The 20,551-nt window shown below is 34.5% G+C and overlaps 1 protein-coding gene across 3 annotated transcripts in view; it reads left to right on the top strand.

The window, feature by feature from the left end:
* Positions 1-20,551, top strand: part of LOC5569062 (neural-cadherin) — a 693,697-nt gene that overhangs the window by 656,311 nt on the left and 16,835 nt on the right. For all 3 annotated transcript variants that reach the window (XM_021847327.1, XM_021847326.1, XM_021847328.1), the window contains exon 5: positions 20,320-20,457. In XM_021847327.1, coding sequence (XP_021703019.1) covers positions 20,320-20,457 — 138 coding nt within the window. The remainder of the gene's footprint in view (positions 1-20,319; positions 20,458-20,551) is intronic.

A 20,551-nucleotide genomic window follows, 5' to 3' on the forward strand; every position in this document is an offset into this window, starting at 1 on the left:
ACCAGTGCAGGTTTTGGCGAAATAACAGGCTGGTTTAATGCTACACCTTCAGAAACGTTGCATCCGGCTGTCAAAAAAGTGTAACGCCTCCGTGGAGAGCGAAACAAAATAAAAATATTTTTTCTCTTTCTTTTATCCGTTGCTGTCTAGCAATGTTTTAATAATATATAATAAGAATTATTGTTATTCTTGATCTCACAACAGTGTTTTTTGATCATTAATCCTCGATTGCGGTTTAAAATCATGATCCGGTGATTGGCGGATGGTGGTTCAGCGGAGGCAGCGCGCCACAAGAGAGACTACAGTCGATATTATGCTGAGCAATAACTTTTTTCCATATTTAAAGAACATCTTGTTGACAAAGATTGCTTCTATCAATTTCCCCGGTGCAGAATACACCACATTGAGATTTTTTAAAGACACGCTATTCTCTTCTATTAATCTTAATCAGCTTGCAATGGAAAGAAAACAGTATACCTGGCAATTAAATGTTTCCCTCATGAGAATAGAAAAAAACATAAATTTGCGTAGGCTCGACATCTTGGGTTATGTGTGTTGAAAATGTAAAGGAATATAGGTGATTCTTTTCCTCCAGGCACTCGTTGACAGGTACTTACGAGAAGTTCCGAAAGTATGAATGAAATACAGCATCTTTGGTTATAGCCATCGAAAATTAAAAAGCGGCATTACAATCGAGGCACAAAGTGTGAAAGAGACAGAGACAGAGTAACATATGCCCTGAACTCTTTTTACTCAGCATTCATTTGGCAACAAAGAAGCACTTTGAATGCACCGAACCAACACTGGTCCGTGCAGACGAAATGCTTTCCAATGACCAAGAGCTATGTAATAGCAATTCTCTTGTTGATTCAATGCAGTCAAGCAATCAAACTGCCCAGATACGGCAGCAAGCAGTGCAAATGCCAAAAACATTCTGCTGCGCGGCTTATTTAAATGCTTGTTGGTTTGCTGGGAAGGTTTGTTACTGTCAGATAGCCCTCGATCAGCTCAACAACTTTGCCGAAGACACCAACTTCTAGATGTTCACCAACATCACGATGTTGAGATATATTGAAGAAAATATTTCACTGGTGCCACCTAGCTGACAAATTATTAATTAAGGTTGTTACTGCCAACAACATTACCGAACAGACCAATCATCTAGTTCATCAGAGTCTTGAAATACCGTAAGGCGGGGTGATATTGGTCCATAAGGGTGACTTTGGGCCAATATTTTTACATCAAGCTAATGCCAGAACAATGAAAACAATGTGTCAAGCCTAAAGAATACGTGATAAATAGCCAATAGATGGTCATAAATTAGTTTTTTGACGTTCCTGCTAGCCATGAGATGCATCGAAAGAGGCGGTCAATGTCACCCCCTAGGCCCAATGTCACCCCGCACGGCGGTATTCGTTGAATAGAATATTTGGCCAATTTTGGCACCCTAAGACAATCCGGATTAACTTTTATCATATTGACAAGTTGTTCGAACCATGAACTAGAAAAGTTTTTCGAGATGTTCTGAAAACTTCAATGAAATTCATCGAGAAAGGTCTGCACATTTTAGTGGGTTTTTAGCGTGTGACAAGTATGTTGGCTGGATGGAGATAAAATTCGACATCACGGCACCATATTCTAAGATTGGTTTCATGATGTTCACTTTTGCAAATTGAAAAACTAATATGTTTTTTAAAATTAATTACAAAGTAAGCATTTTGTTACAAAAATGTCTGCGATAAATAACACTGCGGAACACGTTTTTGTCTCCAGTACCAAAATACCGCTATTCACTTAATTAAGGGTTGCTGAATCCATTGCCGTTTTCAGAAATATCATAGCACGTCAAGTTTTTGAGATATTGACTATTGAAAATGCAAAAAATGACTATTTCAGGCAACTTGCCTGCAAGTTTGCCAGCTTGTAAGGTAAAATATTGGCTTAATTTGCCACAGAATTCAAACTTTATGTGTATAACAATACTTATCATCGAAGTTTGTATAACTTTCGATACGGAAAAGTAATTTTTTGATGGTTTAGAGAATTGTTGTATTTTGCCATATAGAAGAAACGAAGAATTTTGTATGGACACTGCAAGCATGTTGAAAAAATCGGTTTAATCAAAATTTAATCGCGCAATTTCAATCAAATTATGTCTGAAATGAAAGTTTAAGTTTTATTTTGCATGTTTGGTGGATTAGATTACAAAACAGTATGATAAATTGTACTTTAAATTTCATGTAAACATTAATTAAACCAGTGTTTTATACAACTTTGGCGACCTGTAGCTAAAAATTGTGTCGTGCTGGAACATTTCTGAGAATGGCACCAGATTAAGCAACCCCAAATCTACTAGAGACACATAATTTGATCCTTGAGACACGCAAAAATGTCATTTTTGTTACGCTGTGTAAATGGAATTCGAAAAAATACCCTCGTTTTTATGCTTCGTGTATCTGTAGTACACAGTTCGAACGAAACGTGTAAATTTCTGAGACATATAATGCACATAATTGGAGCGTGGAATATCATGGATATTTACATGATATGTCAAGTCAACTTCAATTATATATCATGTAATCCAGCAGGATCCTGTGTGATTACATGACATATAACACATTTTTATATGATTTCAGACTTAAATTTACATGACGTCATGTTCACATCGCATATATGAAGTTTACATGACGTGTAATTCTCATTATTTTTAACTGTGTAGATTAAAGGGTCAGGAGGGATGTCTCATCCATAATTAGTCGGCGTTAAGTCAGAGGGGACCAAGTACAAAACTTGGGAAAATTAGATTATTGTCTCGTTAGATGCGAAATTAATTACCTTACCTCCGTTACACTTTGATCAGATTTGATGAATACTGTAAACTGCGAAAGATATGTAATAAATTTACTTTGGATGATCAATAAAATCGATAAAAGTGTGCAGTCAGAGTGGACCAAGTCCTTATTACCATAACAGCGAAAAGAATCAGCGCGCTAAGGAATGCAAGGAAATGAGAAACATTTCAAGAGATTTGTCAGATTTTTCGACATCGAATGATTCTTCTACTTATCCTTCAATAGAAATTTACAAATATTACTTAATTCGATGCATTTTGTTTTGATTTTTGACCATTTACCATATTCGGATGTGTGGTCAGAAATTGCAATAATTTCTGTACAGACAGAGCGGACTAAGTGTTGAAAAGCAATAAACTAATTGATTGATGCATTTTTTGAGTCAACTTTAGAGTCCGACAGAAGTTTATGGTAGTTTGAAGGTATGGCATGTCCTAGGACCCGGTTATTGGATCAGCATATTTTGGTCGGTACTCAAGATTTTCACTTGGTCCACTCTGACTGAACGCATATTTGAATATTTCTGGTCTTCCATGCCTTGAATCTGCGAAACCTTAATTTTCAAGCTATCGTAATGCCACTGACTTCGGTATTGACTATATGGATCATTGAAGAATTTACGATACTGGTGTGATTATCTGTTTCTTTTAGAGGTATGCGCCAAATTTGACCATGCAAGCATTAAATGATTGTTATTTTCCAAGAAATTGTTCAGTCAGAGTGAACCAACTCACTAACGGTGGACTTTGGATCAGTCAGAGTGGACCAAGTACAAATATGCCATCAAATAAATGGTTCTATTAAAGGTTTGGATAATGCTTTTTCATGATTATCACTTCACATTATATTGTTTGAAAGTAATACAAAGATGTGCAGAAATATTGAACCAAAATTTAAACGAGTTCAAAAATTACAGAGCGTTAGAATTTAAACCCATTTTTCTCAAAATATCAAAAATGTCACTTGGTCCACTCTGACTTAACGCCGACCAATTGTAAAGACCAAAAGACCGAATTCACTTCAAAATTTCATCCTTATTAATCTCGTCTCCATTTTGTGGCCGTTTGAAAATTCATCCCGGGCTAACTTTATTCACAAGCATCGGATTGCTTTGCGGTCTTTGACAATGTTCATCATAGAAATAACTATCGTGATTTTTGTTCAGAATTTTTACAGAGGTCGATGGGTGACCTCTGGCAATTTTTCTTTGCAAAACTAAGTTTTCCCATAGTAAATCCCATACAAACTTTGAACGGCTGGCGCTAAAATATAGTTTCACCGATCGAGCTGAAATTTGACACAGTTCTAGGACCAAAATGCAATCCAAGAAGTGGACTGGAACAAGAATCTAAATTTTTCATATAACCGTGTCCTAGGCTAGTATTCATTTCGTCTTCTAATCGTAACATGACAAACTTTTCTCAATGCTATCTTTATTTGAAAAATTTCACTGTACGCACTCCGAATGAAAATCTTTTCCCAAAGGGAATCAATAATTTTACTTTTCAATAAACCTTTACGGTGGCACCATCGTAAAGCATTTCTATAGAGGACATCCATTTAACGTTATTACTGGTCCAAAGCTACACCAGATTTATCTGATCCACCCGTTCACATCGTCTCCATCACATGCCAAAATAACCTCTCCCAGTAAATGTGCCAAAGTTTCTGCTTCATTAAGAGAAGCCCACTAGAAGTGATAGAGCATGTCACATGCACAAAGCTCGTGGAACAACACTCCCCCGCAAGGATATTCCACAGGGGGAGGGGAACCGCAAGCCACAGCCGAAGGGCAATAAAGTCTTTGGCTAATGTGGCAAAGTTTTCCCCTTTCCCATTTCTGGGCGAAACATGTCACTTGCGGCCGTCTTGCTCCACCTCCACGCAGAACCGCAATCATTGATGACGCGTTTTGGGAAGGCTTCACTTACTGGGCCGTTAAATCGAAATGCACAGTTTTTGGCTAAAAGTTATTCTTAAAATCAGAAAGGTTCTACGCAAATACATATCAGAGCATTAAGCTATTAACAGACTTCTGTTTTAAATGAGTGAACGATGAATTTCCAGATATTCAAGTCAAAATTTACGAAAATTTGTGTGCATTATTATTAGCGTGTGTGTTGTCACCTTATCGCTCTTATCCTGTGCCACAGGGAGTTAGACTTATCGGCTGATAAGCCGGTCCCTGTACTACAGTAGGATAATCAAGGGTTCGAGAAGTTTAGTGAGGCACGTGATTGAGTGTCATTTAGCCGGTTTAAGTCAACCGGTGGGTGTCCCTATTTGTTCGGAGAGAAAGTTTTGAGGTGCTAGAACTCAACTAGCTATGCAAAGCCACATTCATGGTGGTTGGTGCGGTCGGGAGATGATTGATGTCAGTTTCATCACGTAATGCGATAATGGAGATACGAAAGGGCTGATGAAATCTGTTAAACAGGACTTCAGATGGTGGAAGCGGGACGTGATTAAGCACCATTTCCAATGATTTCACTACAAGATTAGAAAACATGTGTGCTGAAGTTGATCGGAGACAATCTGTGTAGCATGTTTGAAGCACAACGGTTGATTTATTGTTCTCTGTGCTTGTAGGACAGTTTCGTTTACTTGCCTTCTTGTCTTCTTGTCTTCTTGTCTTCTTGTCTTCTTATCTTCTTGTCTTCTTGTCTTCTTGTCTTGTCTTCTTGTCTTCTTGTCTTCTTGTCTTCTTGTCTTCTTGTCTTCTTGTCTTCTTGTCTTCTTGTCTTCTTGTCTTCTTGTCTTCTTGTCTTCTTGTCTTCTTGTCTTCTTGTCTTCTTGTCTTCTTGTCTTCTTGTCTTCTTGTCTTCTTGTCTTCTTGTCTTCTTGTCTTCTTGTCTTCTTGTCTTCTTGTCTTCTTGTCTTCTTGTCTTCTTGTCTTCTTGTCTTCTTGTCTTCTTGTCTTCTTGTCTTCTTGTGTTTTCTTTCCTATGTGTGTTCTAGTCTTGAATCATTGATTTAAATCAGCATCCTTCAGAAAATTAATTACATGAACCTGATTGAAAAGTAAATAACAAAATCGTATTCCTAAAAACGCACCACAGAGTTGCTTTCACTGCAGCTTACAATCCTGCATCGAGAACAAAAAAGTATCTGAACCGCACATCTGCATGGAAACAACCATCGGCAATACATGAATTCTGTAGAACCAACCTCACCGCACTGAGACCATGAAAGCCATAGCATTTGTCAGAGCTTTTTCGATTCGAGTGTACCTTCTACCAACCAAACCAACTAGATCTTTTCACATACGTCGTTACCAGGGTCTCCCCGAAAATCGTGAGAATATTTGTTTGTCGGACACATTCCGGAACGAATGGGGAGCGATTCGTTCCGGAATGTGTCCGACTGCAAAGGTAGCACTCTCGCAACTTACGTTCTTCCCACGGTGAACTTCTAGACGGGAAACGAACTAGTATACTGCAATATTCATCCCGGCAAATAATACATTAAACAAAGTGGTTACATAAGCCCCCTGCTGATTGGGGCGGTTCTGGTTCGAGCAGGAAGTAGACTGGTTTAGGATTGACCAAATATGTATATCGGTCATTTCACAACAAGTGGTTGGATAAAATACAAAACTGTAAGTACATGTCTAAAGTTTTGCTCGCTAAGGATGAAACCTTTGTGTTTAATATTTTAAAGTCATATGTATTAGGGTAATCTGGCCAGTGGCTACTGTTTGTCTAATAAAATACAAAGAAGAGGAAAGGAGAGAAGGGAAGAGAAGAGAAAAGAACAGCAGAAAAGAGAAGAGAATAGAAAAGAAAAAAAGAGAAGAGAAGAGGATTTTATTCTTACGACGACAAAACATAACTCTTGATCAAAGTAGTTTTGCAAGGCCTCTCGAAAGAAGATCACCTTAGATTTTTCCCATATAAACTAATCACAATGAAGAAGAGAATCCAAATCTACCATATTTGAATTATATTGTTGTTTTACACAGAACTCCCGGATGAGAAAAATGAATTTAATGTTCGAACATTTAATACTCTTGTGGTTTCTTCCAAACTAATCGGGTTTTGTTCCAGTCTAACGGAGCTTTTATAAATATTTCGAATGAACTAGGAAACAGTGAATCAATGGGAAAAGCGGGAACGGTCCATACAGACAAGTAATGCATGCATGTTAGCTCGGTCGAATGTAGTGTGGCTTTTGTGTGCAATCGATAGGAGCTTGCTTCTGCCGTAGGTAAGGGAAGACGAGGTAATATGCGCCCTCAGGAAAAACTCAACTTTAGCTGTGAATTTCGTTGAAAACTTTATTTTAATTGGGTTCACAAGAAATCCGCTAAATTAATGCAATTATATGTCTTGCATGAGTTTAGGTTTTTAAGGTATGTTTTAATTATGGCGAGGGTTTCTGAGCAACTATTGAAGATGGTGCATTTTTCCCCATATCATATACTCCAAAGGTTGCCAAAAATGTGTATGATTTTTCTTTAATTTGGAAATTTTTAAAAGGTTTTCTGTGAGAGGCAGTAAGGTTTATAGATATAATGAATGAAATGATCGAATTTTATTAAAATACCCTTTACCTTGGAGGTATTGTGGTGACACATTTAACTCCGAAGGCACATTTCACACCTAGTCCCCCAATGTCTGCTTGTCCTCAGCTCTTGTAGTTAGTTGGTTGCGTAGCTGTGTTGAAGTGGGAGGATTTTCCCAGTAGGTACAGCATCTCTGCACAACTTGGAGTGCACTGGACGAACTCTGCCGGTTTGCTGATGCTGCTTATGCTGTTGGTTGGTCTTCGTGAGATAGGAAGATTTATTTCATTCAATGAATTATCGCTTCATGAGCGGGAACTTTCGGGTCGGGTTTCGGTAGGTCGTTCACAGGTTCGTCTAGAACCGGTGCTTTTATTTCGTGTTGAATAGGTTGTGGGTGACTTACTCTGCTCGTAAGCTGTAATCCATAATTTGTACTGGTCACATGGATTTGAACCCAAAAATTTGAATCTAAGGGCTGATGCATAAACTAATTCAGATATCAAAGGAATGAGTTGAATTTATTTGGGGTTGGATTATTTAAGAAAGGATTAAATAGATCCAATTTGTGCATTTCTTCGTTAGGAGTTTGAACAGAAACTTGTTATCATTTTTATGCGGGTTATCATTAATAAAATTATGACTGAGCTGGCTTAAATAAATTGTGCATTTTTATTTCAATGATAAGCAGAGAGGCCTTCCTCATCTCAGTGGTAAGAGTACGTGACTACAAAGTAAAGCTATGATGAAGGTGTTTGGGTTCGATTCCCGGTGCGTCCAGGATCTTTTTGTAATTGAAATTTCCTTGACTTCCCTGGGCATAGAGTATCATTGTACCTACTCGCCACACGATATATGAAAGCAAACTTTGGCAAAGAAAGCTCTGAGTTAACAACTGTGGAAATGCTCATTGAATATGTTGTTGAGAATCAGGCCCTGTCCCCCTGTGCACAATTGAACAATAAGATTAAATGCTGGCTCAATCCCAGTAGGGACAAATCGCCAGAGGGAAGAAGAAGAAGCAGAGGTACGGCTGCATCGAAAACTGTGAATAGAACAACCGTTAGCATCGCCAAGAAATGCCAATGGATTAAATGAACATATCATTATATTTTTCGTAATGCAGATTTATTTCTCCTGCATGTGATACCTTCATGATATATGTCAATAAGTTATATGAACATTCCTTAAAAGATTACTCCAAAGAGGAATTTCACAAGTATTTACCAAGAGTCCATCCTGATGTTATGAGGACATTCTTCATGAAAAGCTCAATTTATATTGACAGCTTGGAGGGTTCAAAAATTTGAGTTGAAATCATTGAAGTTAAACGGTGGGGCATTTTATTTCCTTTTCAAGGGAATTTAAATTATTTTTCACTTCAAGACGCTAGGAAGTGATGCGTCCTGAGGTGAAAAAACGATGACAAACTTGCTTGTCGCATAGAAAAGAGGATCGATGAAGAGAAATCGATCATGCAACTTACGCCCTTATTCTAGTACACGCTTGAATTTAGAAGTTGATCAATTGGTGTCAATATTAGGGACTGACGATAATATGCTCATGATAAGAAAAATAGCGATTAAAATGTGAAAACATGCTCTTATTTAATTATGATCGGATATACAAATATGTTCTCTAGCATTTAATCTATTGTAGAAACCACATCCATCCATTTGAGTATTTCTAGAGTTAATCAATCACTCAACAAAAATGGTACCACGTAGTCATTTGTTGGGGGAGAGGTTCTGTACAATGACCACGGTCCATACAAATTAAAAAAAAATGTGTATGGGCAAATGATATCTAGGGGGAGGGGTGGGGGTCTAAAATGGGGAAAAAATAACCGCGTTGTTTATGGTAGCCCCTTAACCTTCCAGTCGTCGCGCGGTGTAGCGGCGTCAGAACCACCACCACGATCAATTTTGAATTTGTTTATCACAGTCCTCAAAATACATCTGTAAATGATTACAACCCCTTCGAAAACAGTTCTAAAGATTTCTGATTAGACATCATATCATTACACTGTTCGACTAAAAACCATTTCTTGGATGGATCAGGGATGCGTCTATATGGGTCTTGAAGTACAAGAAAAGTGTAGAAAGAGGCCGTTTTCAAATGATTTGCAGCACCCTTAGATTATTTTTTGACAAAGTTTGAAAATTTGGAATTTTTAATCACAAAAAGTATAATAATCAATATATCAATATCTTTTTAAATTCAATTATTCAACCATTAAATTTGTCAAATCAATATTTTTCAGCACTGGCTGACTGCAGCGAAGCATGCACCATTTCAGAAGAATATCGGCATCTGTTTTATGTATGAATTTGGAATGTTAACGATCATTAAACAAGCATGTGAGGATGTGCACCATATAAATACCGTAAAACGGGGTAACTTTGATAATGCGGGTAGCTTTGATAATGCGAGACTCTCAACATACTAAACGAAATAATGAAGTTCCAGTTAATCTGTTAAGCAAAACGAATGCAAAACTAAATAATATTAGTATGACACTTCATGTTAAAGCTATTTTCGTTGGAATCAAGTGCATCTGAGGATTTATATGCATATATTAGACAGTTTCACAAAAATCAAAATTTCTGGGATTCAACCAGTCACCCCCAAGTCCTAGTTGCAATACTAAAACAAACTACCAGACAAATTTTCATCCAATTTGGAGAAGATTAGGAGGTGCCTCAAGTCGAAATTGTGTTTTTTGGCTATTTTTTACATTCAAAAAATTCTACCGAGAATTTGGAAAAATAAAAATCAAAATAAATACCACTGGTTGAACGTATTATTAGTACTTTACAACTTTTGAGAACACTGTATGCCGATAAGAGATGGTTTTGACCTCATAAAATTGATTTCTGTTCATTAAAGTACTTGTAAAACATACATTTCTCTACAGTTTTTGTTCTACGAGATTCTTAACCTCATGCCTAATCGTAAAAGTTCAATCGTAGTATCATTCCTTTGTCATTTCTGAACATTATTGTAGTACATCATTTTTGTCTCCGAATTACAGATAAATTGTAAAAAATCGTCGGAAATACGACATTCCTCATTCTCCTGCATTTAGAGCTGCTGCCAAATGGCGCAATTGCTGACATGTTGCAAAATTGAACATAGTAGCTTTGCTTTTTCAATGATGGATGATGATTGAAGAAAACATCTAGCAAATGTCATCACCGCAGTCGTGTTTCAAACAACATTCTAATTTGATGCCAAGCAATTTCATATGTGATATAGCCCCGAAGTCAAGCTTCTCGACTACCGATCTTGAGGATCAGGATTCTTTTTTTCGAGTGAAACCAATGCTTATTATATGCAGCATAGAAAAAGGACTAAAGGCGCAAATCACTACTTGAGCATTTCTCTTCATTCACTTAGGAGTGGGAGATTTTTGTGAGTCAGCCACAAGATACACTTTTGAACTATAAATCGTGATAAAATTCGTTGGCCTCAAGTCATTTGGTCCATTGGAAAAAAAAGAACACTCTAAATGAACTCGCGTAATCAAACTCTGATCCTCAAGATCAGTAGTCGAGAAGCTTGACCTCGGGGCTATATCACATTTGAAATTGCTTGGCATTAAATTAGAATGTTGTTTGAATGTTGATGACATTTGCTAGATGTTTTCTTCAATCATCATCCATCATTGAAAAAGCAAAGCTACTATGTTCAATTTTGTAACATGTCAGCAATTGCGCCATTTGGCAGCAGCTCTAAATGCAGGGGAATGAGGAATGTCGTATTTCCGACGATTTTTTACAATTTATCTGTAATTTGGAGTCAAAAATGATGTACTACAATAATGTTCAGAAATGACAAAGGAATGATACTATGATTGAACTTTTACGATTAGGCATGAGTTTAAGAATCTCGTAGAACAAAAACTGTAGAGAAATGTATGTTTTACAGGTACTTTAATGAACAGAAATCAATTTTATGAGGTCAAAACCATCTCTAATCGGCATACAGTGTTCTCAAAAGTTGTTAAGTACTAATAATACGTTCAACCAGTGGTATTCATTCTGATTTTCATTTTTCCAAATTCTTGTTAGAATTTTTTGAAAGTAAAAAATAGCCAAAAAACACAATTTCGACTTGAGGCACTTCCTAATCTTCTCCAAATTGGATGAAAATTTGTCTGGTAGTTTGTTTTAGTATTGCAACTAGGACTTGGGGGTGACTAGTTGAATCCCAAAAATTTTGATTTTTGTGAAACTGTCTAGCATATATGGAAAATTTATAAGATTTTAGCAATTTTGAAATGCTCTCAAACAAACTGTTCTGCGATCACTATTTGATGAAGTCATAATGAATTCGTCATTTATACTTGATAGTCTAGTTATAGTAGAACTCGAATTCGGTCTCAAAACTCTTAGCGAATACTATTTTAACAAACTGGGACCATTTTTGTTATCTAAGTCAGAAATTTCCATATAGCGTTAAACGCCTAAAGATATGCAACGCCCTACAAATGTTCTGTAATTCATTCAATTTTGTTCGAGTGATGCTCCATTATCAAAGTTACCCCAAAACAGAAAACTGACTTTCGATTATATGAAAAATTATATATCCATTAAGAATAAATCTTTTGGAAATCTATCAACTGGAATCGATAGTTAGGATACCAGTACTTGTTTTAAAAATATGAATAAAAATTCTATGAAACTGCATGCATAAATATTCAAGTTTTCTTCGAAAAAACTATCAAAGTTACCCCGTTTTACGGTACTACTTTTTTTCTATATCACACATCTGGTTCATTATATAATAATTGTTATAGGTTCAAGAAGCTGCTTGATTATGATTTTATTCTTTTCTCCATTAGATAAAGCAATTGGCAATGCAATCCAGTCACATTTGATTTGAACAAGGATTCGACTAAGGAAAATTGATGTGTCTGTTATGTTGAAATGGGCTGGTTGCTCTAATAAATTCTCAGCAGTAGTACAGAATTAGGTTGGACACTGTCATGTAAGTGGTCTTACATGAGCTAGTAGATTTATCAGGAGACGATGACGAAGTCTGTGAGTAATGCTAAATATTTTGATAGGTACTCATTAAGAATAGATTACTTATCGTGAGATCTATTCATTATCCCTAGAAATAATAGACTAACGTAAAATAGCAACCAATAATCCAGTTACCAACATTTTCACATTTTTTGCGACACCACTTGACAGCCGCTCAGGCACGCATGAACTCTTTTTGATTCAGTTTGTGCACAATTGTGAAAATTGATTTAGTGGTTCAGATTTTGGTTCTACATTTCACATTTTTTTGGCAATTTTAAGCAAACTTTCAAATGGAGCGTTAGTTTCTTGTTCAATGGGATATTTTCTGTGTTTAGTTGTAAGCATATTGGAAACATAAAGAAGTCGACCATTAAGGTTAATTTAAAACTAATTTCCCATATGAGGCCAAACGTGTCCATTTATGAACCCCCATTCCCATCTTAACAAGTAAAAATGCTTTTCGATTAAGTGAAGAAACAATTTATCCATATATTTGTGATAAACAATTTTGCGAAACTTAACATAATGTCTGTTTTTCTTTCTTTAAACAGGAAGACATAGAAAAACAAGTATTTTACTCATTAAGATTATATCGCAATTATTTGTACAATTTAAACTTAATACCAAAACTAAAAGTTTGATTAAATTTGCCGGAAGATACGTGAAATGTAGAACCAAAAAATAAAAAAAAATATCGGAAATGGTTAAACGAGAAATTTTTTCATCTTAAAAGTAAGAAGCATGCATGTTACTACTAAATCAATTTTCATAAATGAATTGTATGCACAAACTGAATCAAAAAGAGCTCATGCCTGCCTGACCGGCTTTCGCAAAAAAAAATGTGATAATGTTGATTGTTGAATTATTTGTTGCTATTTTATGTTATTCTGTAATTTTTCTAGGAATATTCTGATAAAAATGAATCTCACGATAAGTAATCTATTCTTAATCAAAATATTTAGAAATCGCAAATAACAATATTATGTCATTATTCACAGACTTCGTCATCGTCTCCTGATAAACCTACTAGCTTATGTAAGACCACTTACATGTCAGTGTCCAACCTATATAAATTTTGTATTTCTGCTGAGAATTTATTACAGCAACCAGCCCATTTAAACATAACAGACACATCAATTTTCCGTAGTCGAATCCTTGTTTAAATCAAATGTTACTGGATTGTATTGCTTATTGCTTTATCTAATGGAGCAAAGAATCAAATCCTAATCAATCGTCTTGTTAAACCTATAATAATTATTATTTAATGAACCAGATGTGTGAAACAGACAAAAAAAAGTAGTATTTATATGGTGCACATCCTCACATGCTTGTTTAATGATCGTTAACATTCCAAATTCATACATAAAACTGATGCCAATATACTTCTGAAATGGTACACGTTTCCCTGAAGTCATCCAATGCTAAAATATATTGATTTGACAAATTCAATGGTTGAATAATTGAATTTAAAAAGATATTGATATTTTAATTATTATATTTTTTGTGATTAAAAATGCAAAATTTTCAAACGTTGTCAAAAAATAATCCAAGGGTGCTGCAAATCATTTGAAAACGGCCTCTTTCTACACTTTTCTTATTCTTCAAGACCCATATAGACGCATCCCTGATCCATCAAAAAAATGGTTTTTGTCGAACAGTGTTATGATATTTGCCTCATTGAAAAACTTCAACACCTCCGTGCCTAAAATTAAATCACTTTTAATTTCTAAACGTGGTTTTGACTTCAATTTATCTCCGGGGCGAACGGTATAAAACTTTATTTGTTGCTTCAATTGTCCTTTTAATTTTGACTTTAAGTTTTTCTCAACTTCATATTGATATATTAGCATTATATGAGCAAAGTTATGAAGGTTATTTTTAGTTATTATGATTGAGGAAGACCCCTTATCACTTACTTATCAAAATGATTCACAGTCATTAAATATTTTGAAATCACTTAATTTCACGTATGTGTTCATTTTGCCCTGGTACATTTTTATCTGCCTTGTTTTCGAGCTAATTTCCTACCTCACTTTTCTGACATATGATATGATTATTATTATCATGATACATATACAGATAAATTAACAGATAACTTCATTATATTGTACAGCTTATGAGTTAATTGGACATTTTTAATAGTTAACAAATAAGGGACTTATTCATTTCAAATCTTAATATATTGAGATTTTTCTGAATATCATACGTTGAGCACGCGAAATTTGAAAATTTGAGCCACGTTATCTACACGCCCCACAAGGGTAATGTAAATCGATCAGCAGTAAAAAAAACTCAATCTATTTCCACAACAAATGTATTTTTAGACTAGTTACACTCTTATTCATGTTACTTGTGCTATGCTATATTTATTTCATCAACCTGTTTTGAAAAGTGCTTACGAAAGTTCACAATAATTCAAAAAAAATTTTTTTTTTGTGTACTTTATCTACTTCAGGTTTTGAAAGAAACTCGTAATCTCAAAATATTTATTACGTTAGATATACTAAAATTCCACTATTTTCATTTGAAAACATATTTGTATCATCTGTAATGAACAACTGATATGGTCCATTGCTGTTGATTTTTATGAGAGAGTTTGTATAATTTGCTCCCTTTCAATCATGATGATTAAAGTTTAATCCACAAAGTATTTTTTGCAGTTCATTTATTTTGAAAAAATCAACTGGAATTTTGATCGACAGAATTCAATTTTGAAATAAGGTTTTGTAGTTTTGCAGATCAGTAGTTTGATTGTGTTAGTGTACGCGTGGTATCTTTTTTGTAGTAAAATTAGTCTGGACGAGAGAAAATAACACACATCACAGTATTCGACTCGGTTAGCAGTAAATTTTGCCCATGTTTTCAGTATGGAAGAGTGTTCACCATAGATAAATCTATAATATTGACTCCAGATTAGTTTTTGCATGAATTCAAAAAAATGGAGTTCTGAAACTGTTTGTTTAAGAGATTTTTTTAGAAGCGATAGTGAACTGTTTGGACTGCGAAATAAAAATATGCACTGCAGACATATTTTATTTTTTATCGTGAAAAACCCATTTTTTATATATTTTCACTGTAGAATCTATATAGGAAACCGATAATGGGGACAAAGTTTCATGATGAAGAAATTTTTAATAAAAAAAGTTTTTCTAATAACTAACTTTTCGTGGATTTTCAAAACAAAAATAAATTTTCGAAATTAATACGTTTTGATAGTAAATAAGAATATTCAAATAATTTAAATCGAAATGAATATCATTATCACTTCTCCAAAAGCAACTTTTTTCGAGTATTTTCATTTTTTTGCACGAAATATTGATTTTATAATAGAAAAGGCCTTTTTCATCAGTTGTTCTCGATTTTTCATCAAATACAACATATTTTTAAGAGTATAGGTCTTATTTCTCTTTTTTATCTTATTTTTCTTGATGAAGAAATGCGAATAACTAAAAGAAATGGTCTTATTAATTAATTAATTCATAAAGTATTGCATTAAAATTGAAATTAGGCTCATACAATTATTATTTTTTTAATGTCACCCTGATATTCGAAGAGTCGATAATTTTGTAGGGAAGGGAAAGAGAGACTCAATATTTTCTTGATTTTTGTTAGGTATTTAAAACATTCAAAGGAAGAAAACAGGTAAAATGATAATCCAGAGGACGATTGAAAAATATTTAAATCAAGAAAAAAAAACTTAAATATTTTTTTTTTTTCATTTTTATTTTATTGTTCCTTATTTATTTTAATCCCTGCTTCGTACCATATTAATATTTGCACCAGCCAAACTCAAAATTGCTATTTCCAGAGAAATTATCATGATAATCACTATTATTTAGAAAACAATTGGATTCCATTTTATGCAACATTATCGAATTGTTACCAGTTACCACAAACGGAACTGTGTCAAGATCAGAACCCATTTTTTTTTAATTTTTCAATAATTGATCACTTTTTTTTAAACCATATGGATCAGACGTCAGAACGGTCTCTTCAAAACAGATTATTGTATGGCAGTGCTTTGCTGTTAACCTGTATTCAAAAACTGTTAACTGTTAAAAACTGAGTCATAGTGCGAGAAAAATGAACAAACACTAGAGAAAATTCTGAAAGAAATCCAGGAGGAATCTCGAGTGGAATTTCAATATGGTTTGTAGACAAATATGTTAGGGAAATAATTACTAAGCCTCCAGAATTATGAAAGTTTAGCAGTCTGAAAGCAGAATCAATCATATAATGCCTTTAATAAAAAACTTAGTTAGGGATACCTAGTGGAATTGATTTCCTTTAAAGGGATCCCTGATTCGCAATTAAATGAATCGAAATAATATGACATATTTAACTTTGCATGATACTTATAACAACAATTTATAAAGAGTGTAGTTCTAAAGAACCTGGCAGTTGATATGGTTTTATAAAAGGAAGGAATTAATTTTGGACCTGAAAAACTGTTTAGGACTTGTTTTGAATAATAGTCTACTATTTATCAGTTTCAATTGCTCTGGAATTACATTATATACAGTTGGACCATAGAAGGATATTCGCATTTGACCAAGATTACTGGAAGCTCTGGATCTCACTAATTTATTAACATGCATTGTATTGTGTCCGTGAATTCTGGTATTCAGAATCAGATTATGATTCATGTTGGAATTTTTATGACATCGTATATAAATAAACATTCAGTCTTGTTGTTCGCATAATCCACATATTTGAAGTGCTTTGTGAGTTAAATTGGTGAAAAGTTGGTTTGTCGAGTACAATTGTGGTAGAGAATAAATTATTTTAAAACATCTGTTTTGCGAAACGTGTAGTTTTTTAAGCTTGGATTTGCAAGCATAGCTCAATGATAAAGTATTGAAGATGGAAGTGTATGCAACTAAAATAGAATTTAAGAAGTGCGTTCCGAGGGACAAATGGTCTTACTCGGTGCATCAGACCACAAAGAGATGCTATTTTTCCATAAATGTGTTCTATGTGACTTACCCATGAAAGGTTGGCATCAAGCACCAAGCCTATTTAAATTTCATAACTTTCTCAATAGCAACTTGTTGACCAGAAGGGTTCATGTGTGTAGTAACTTTTTTACGTGGGGAATGTAATAACATGTATTTAGTTTTTAATAAATTTAAAGAAAGTAAATTGCAATCAAAATACAGAATAAGAAATCACTATTAATAGAAGATAAGATTGATGAAGAATTATTACTTGGCTAAAAAAAATGCTGTATCGTCTGCGAACAATCTGGGTATTCCTTGAAGTGGCAGGTTTCCTAGATCATAAATGTAAATTAGAAATAATAGCGGTCCAATATTACTCTCTTGCGGGACTCCTACATTAACCGTGTGTAGAGAGCTACGAATTGTTGCCTATTGTTGTGCTACACCCCTTTCGAAACCCGTACTGGTATGAGTATTAAATATTGTTTTGATTTATAAAGCCGACAAAACGATACACCAATAATTTCTCGAAAATTATAGTATATGTGAAAAGAGGGAAAATGGGCCGAAAATTACTTGATACGGATGCGTCACCAGACTTTCAAGCAGGTATTACCTTTGCAAATTTAAGGCAATCGGGAATACTCCTGTTGTAACATTTTGTTCAAAAGATCAACAATACTATATGAAAATGTAGTTGTTCTTGAAGACACATACTGGGAAATTGTCTTGACCACTGCTCTTCTTCACATTGAGTCCTTCTATTATGTCGATTACTTCATTTGCATTTGTTGGTTTCAGAAAAATAAATCTCCCTACTCTTTTAACATGACTCAACGGATTTAAGTTGGATTTTGATATTTTTGAGGCAAGATTTGTACCGATTTGAGTAACACATTTGTTGAATACATCATAGACTAGATGTTTTGCGTCCTTCAATGTAGAGCTCAATGCATGTTACTGCCTTGTAGCGTCCCATAATTGTGTTCAAATTTTTCCACAATTTGGCAATGACAATTATTTTCTAATAAATTCTTATAAAACTCGTTTTTACTTTTTTTTTGCATTATCAGTTTTTTTACAAACATAATTGAACATACTTCTTGAGTATTCATTATGAGGACCACTTTTTCATTTTTTTAAAGGTATTTACGCTTAGGTTGTATCAATTGCCATACATAATGGTTTAACCTAGGACAATATTTTGATCAAAAAATTCACCTGTTCACTTTTGGTTTTTGAGCATTGTTCTAAAATACTACTGTATGTATTTGTAATAGTAGTGATAGAACCGTTAACGTTATCACCACAAACACAATTATTCGAAAACTATGTAAAAAGAGCATTCATTTTATCTCTATCAATCATTTGTTTAGTCAGTGTAACAGATTCCTTCGGTACATAGATTTCGAGTGAAGACACTATAAGTAAGTTATCACTGACATCTGTAAAAATTGTGTAAGGTGATAAGGTATAAGGTGATCCAAGATATTGTTACTGATTGTTCGGGTTGCAAAGGTATTTGAACAGCTATAATTGTATGATTTCAAGAGGTTTATGTTGTAACGCACAACGACTTGCAGATGAAATATCTGGAGAACATGCTATTTGGGAGCAATCCTTGGATGGTTTCAAGCATAAGAAACAGCGAATTAGATTAGACAGATAAGCCCTGTCAGAATGCAATGTAACAATTTCTACCCATCAAATGGAAGGATCTATGGTGGATTTCCAGAAATTGTTTTGAAGAAATCTGCAGAGGCATCTCTGAAGGTGTTGAAATCTATAGAGGAACTTCAAGAAGAGTCCAAAAATAAATTTGAAAAAAAAAAAATTATTTTACCTATTATTAAAAAACATCCTGATTTTGATTTTTCATATTTGTCGAGGGGTAATTGGATGAACATTCTAAACATTCTCATTACAGTAAAACTTAACAAAACTTTATTGGTATCAAAGTAAAGTGCAGTTCAAAAACATCCGTCGAAACTTGAGCTAAGCTATATTTAAAACTAATTGATTGATCTAGAAAAAATGTCATTCTGTCATAGCTGAAACAAGAAGGTCACTTCAAAGCTTGAATATTTTGTTCGGTTGCCAGCGATTATAGTCAGATTATTACGTTGACAGTTAATGGGATTTTCTATTCAATTCTATTGAAACATAATATATTTTTCAGTGAATATTTCTCCATACAGTTCATACAGTTTACTCAACTTCTCCGTAGAACTTTTTTTCTAAAACCAACCGTTTCGAAACATTTTTTTTTTTTCAGATTAATTGCATGCAAAAATGCATAGGCCAAATTCAAAATTTATTCTTGAGTCAAATTGATAAAAGTACCTCACTGGGAACATGTGTAAAATTTCATTTAAGTTGAAGATTATCGAGCACAATTTTCCATTTATTTGACTCATTCTAAATGGAGTTCGTCGTATGGCATAATTTAGCCACAAAAAATTCTGAACTTATACCGGTTGATCATACTACCCGATGCCGAATTTTGTTTGATATTGAGCTTTAAGCATTTTTTTTTTTTAAATTTGACAATTATTACCATTGATACTTAGAATTCATTATTTGCAACAATCTAGGTTATGGTTTCATGTCTGCTATACTCAAAAACGGATTAAACGGTGTTAAATACCAGACCGGGCAAAACCTCGTATGTTGACTTATGCTGTTGGTTTATGGGCCTGTTAACAAAAAAATAGAACACATTTAATTTCATGGGAAAGGCACTATAAATGTGTCCGAAACGTCGGATGAAAACATACAATACCTCTTTGAGCATAACGGATTGAAAGCCATAACCTAGAACATAATCATCACACTCGTATCCACGAGAAAGATTATTTGCAACATCTAAATGTTTTTTCCGTGCCTTTCTCTTTGGCGAAATCACCCCCAAAAGTCAATAAAAAAAATCCAATTAAAACTTTGCACAATTACTCATCTCGGTTTTCGAACCATCCTCAATCTCTTCACAGGTCACAGCATCGGACGCTGATGTGGAGCGACCGAGCAACATAATCTACTTCCTGACCGGGCCCGGAATCGACATCGAAAATCCGTCGGAGAGCAACTTCGACATCAACAAAGCGACGGGGGAAATATTTGTTTTAAAGGTAAACATGGTTCCCTCAGATGCGGTCAAGTCAAACAGTGTGACGTCCAAACTATAGCGATGCATTTTTCCTTGTATTTGTTTCATTTTCATTT

This window comes from Aedes aegypti, chromosome 2 (assembly GCF_002204515.2).
Source record: "Aedes aegypti strain LVP_AGWG chromosome 2, AaegL5.0 Primary Assembly, whole genome shotgun sequence".
Lineage (NCBI taxonomy): Eukaryota > Metazoa > Arthropoda > Insecta > Diptera > Culicidae > Aedes > Aedes aegypti.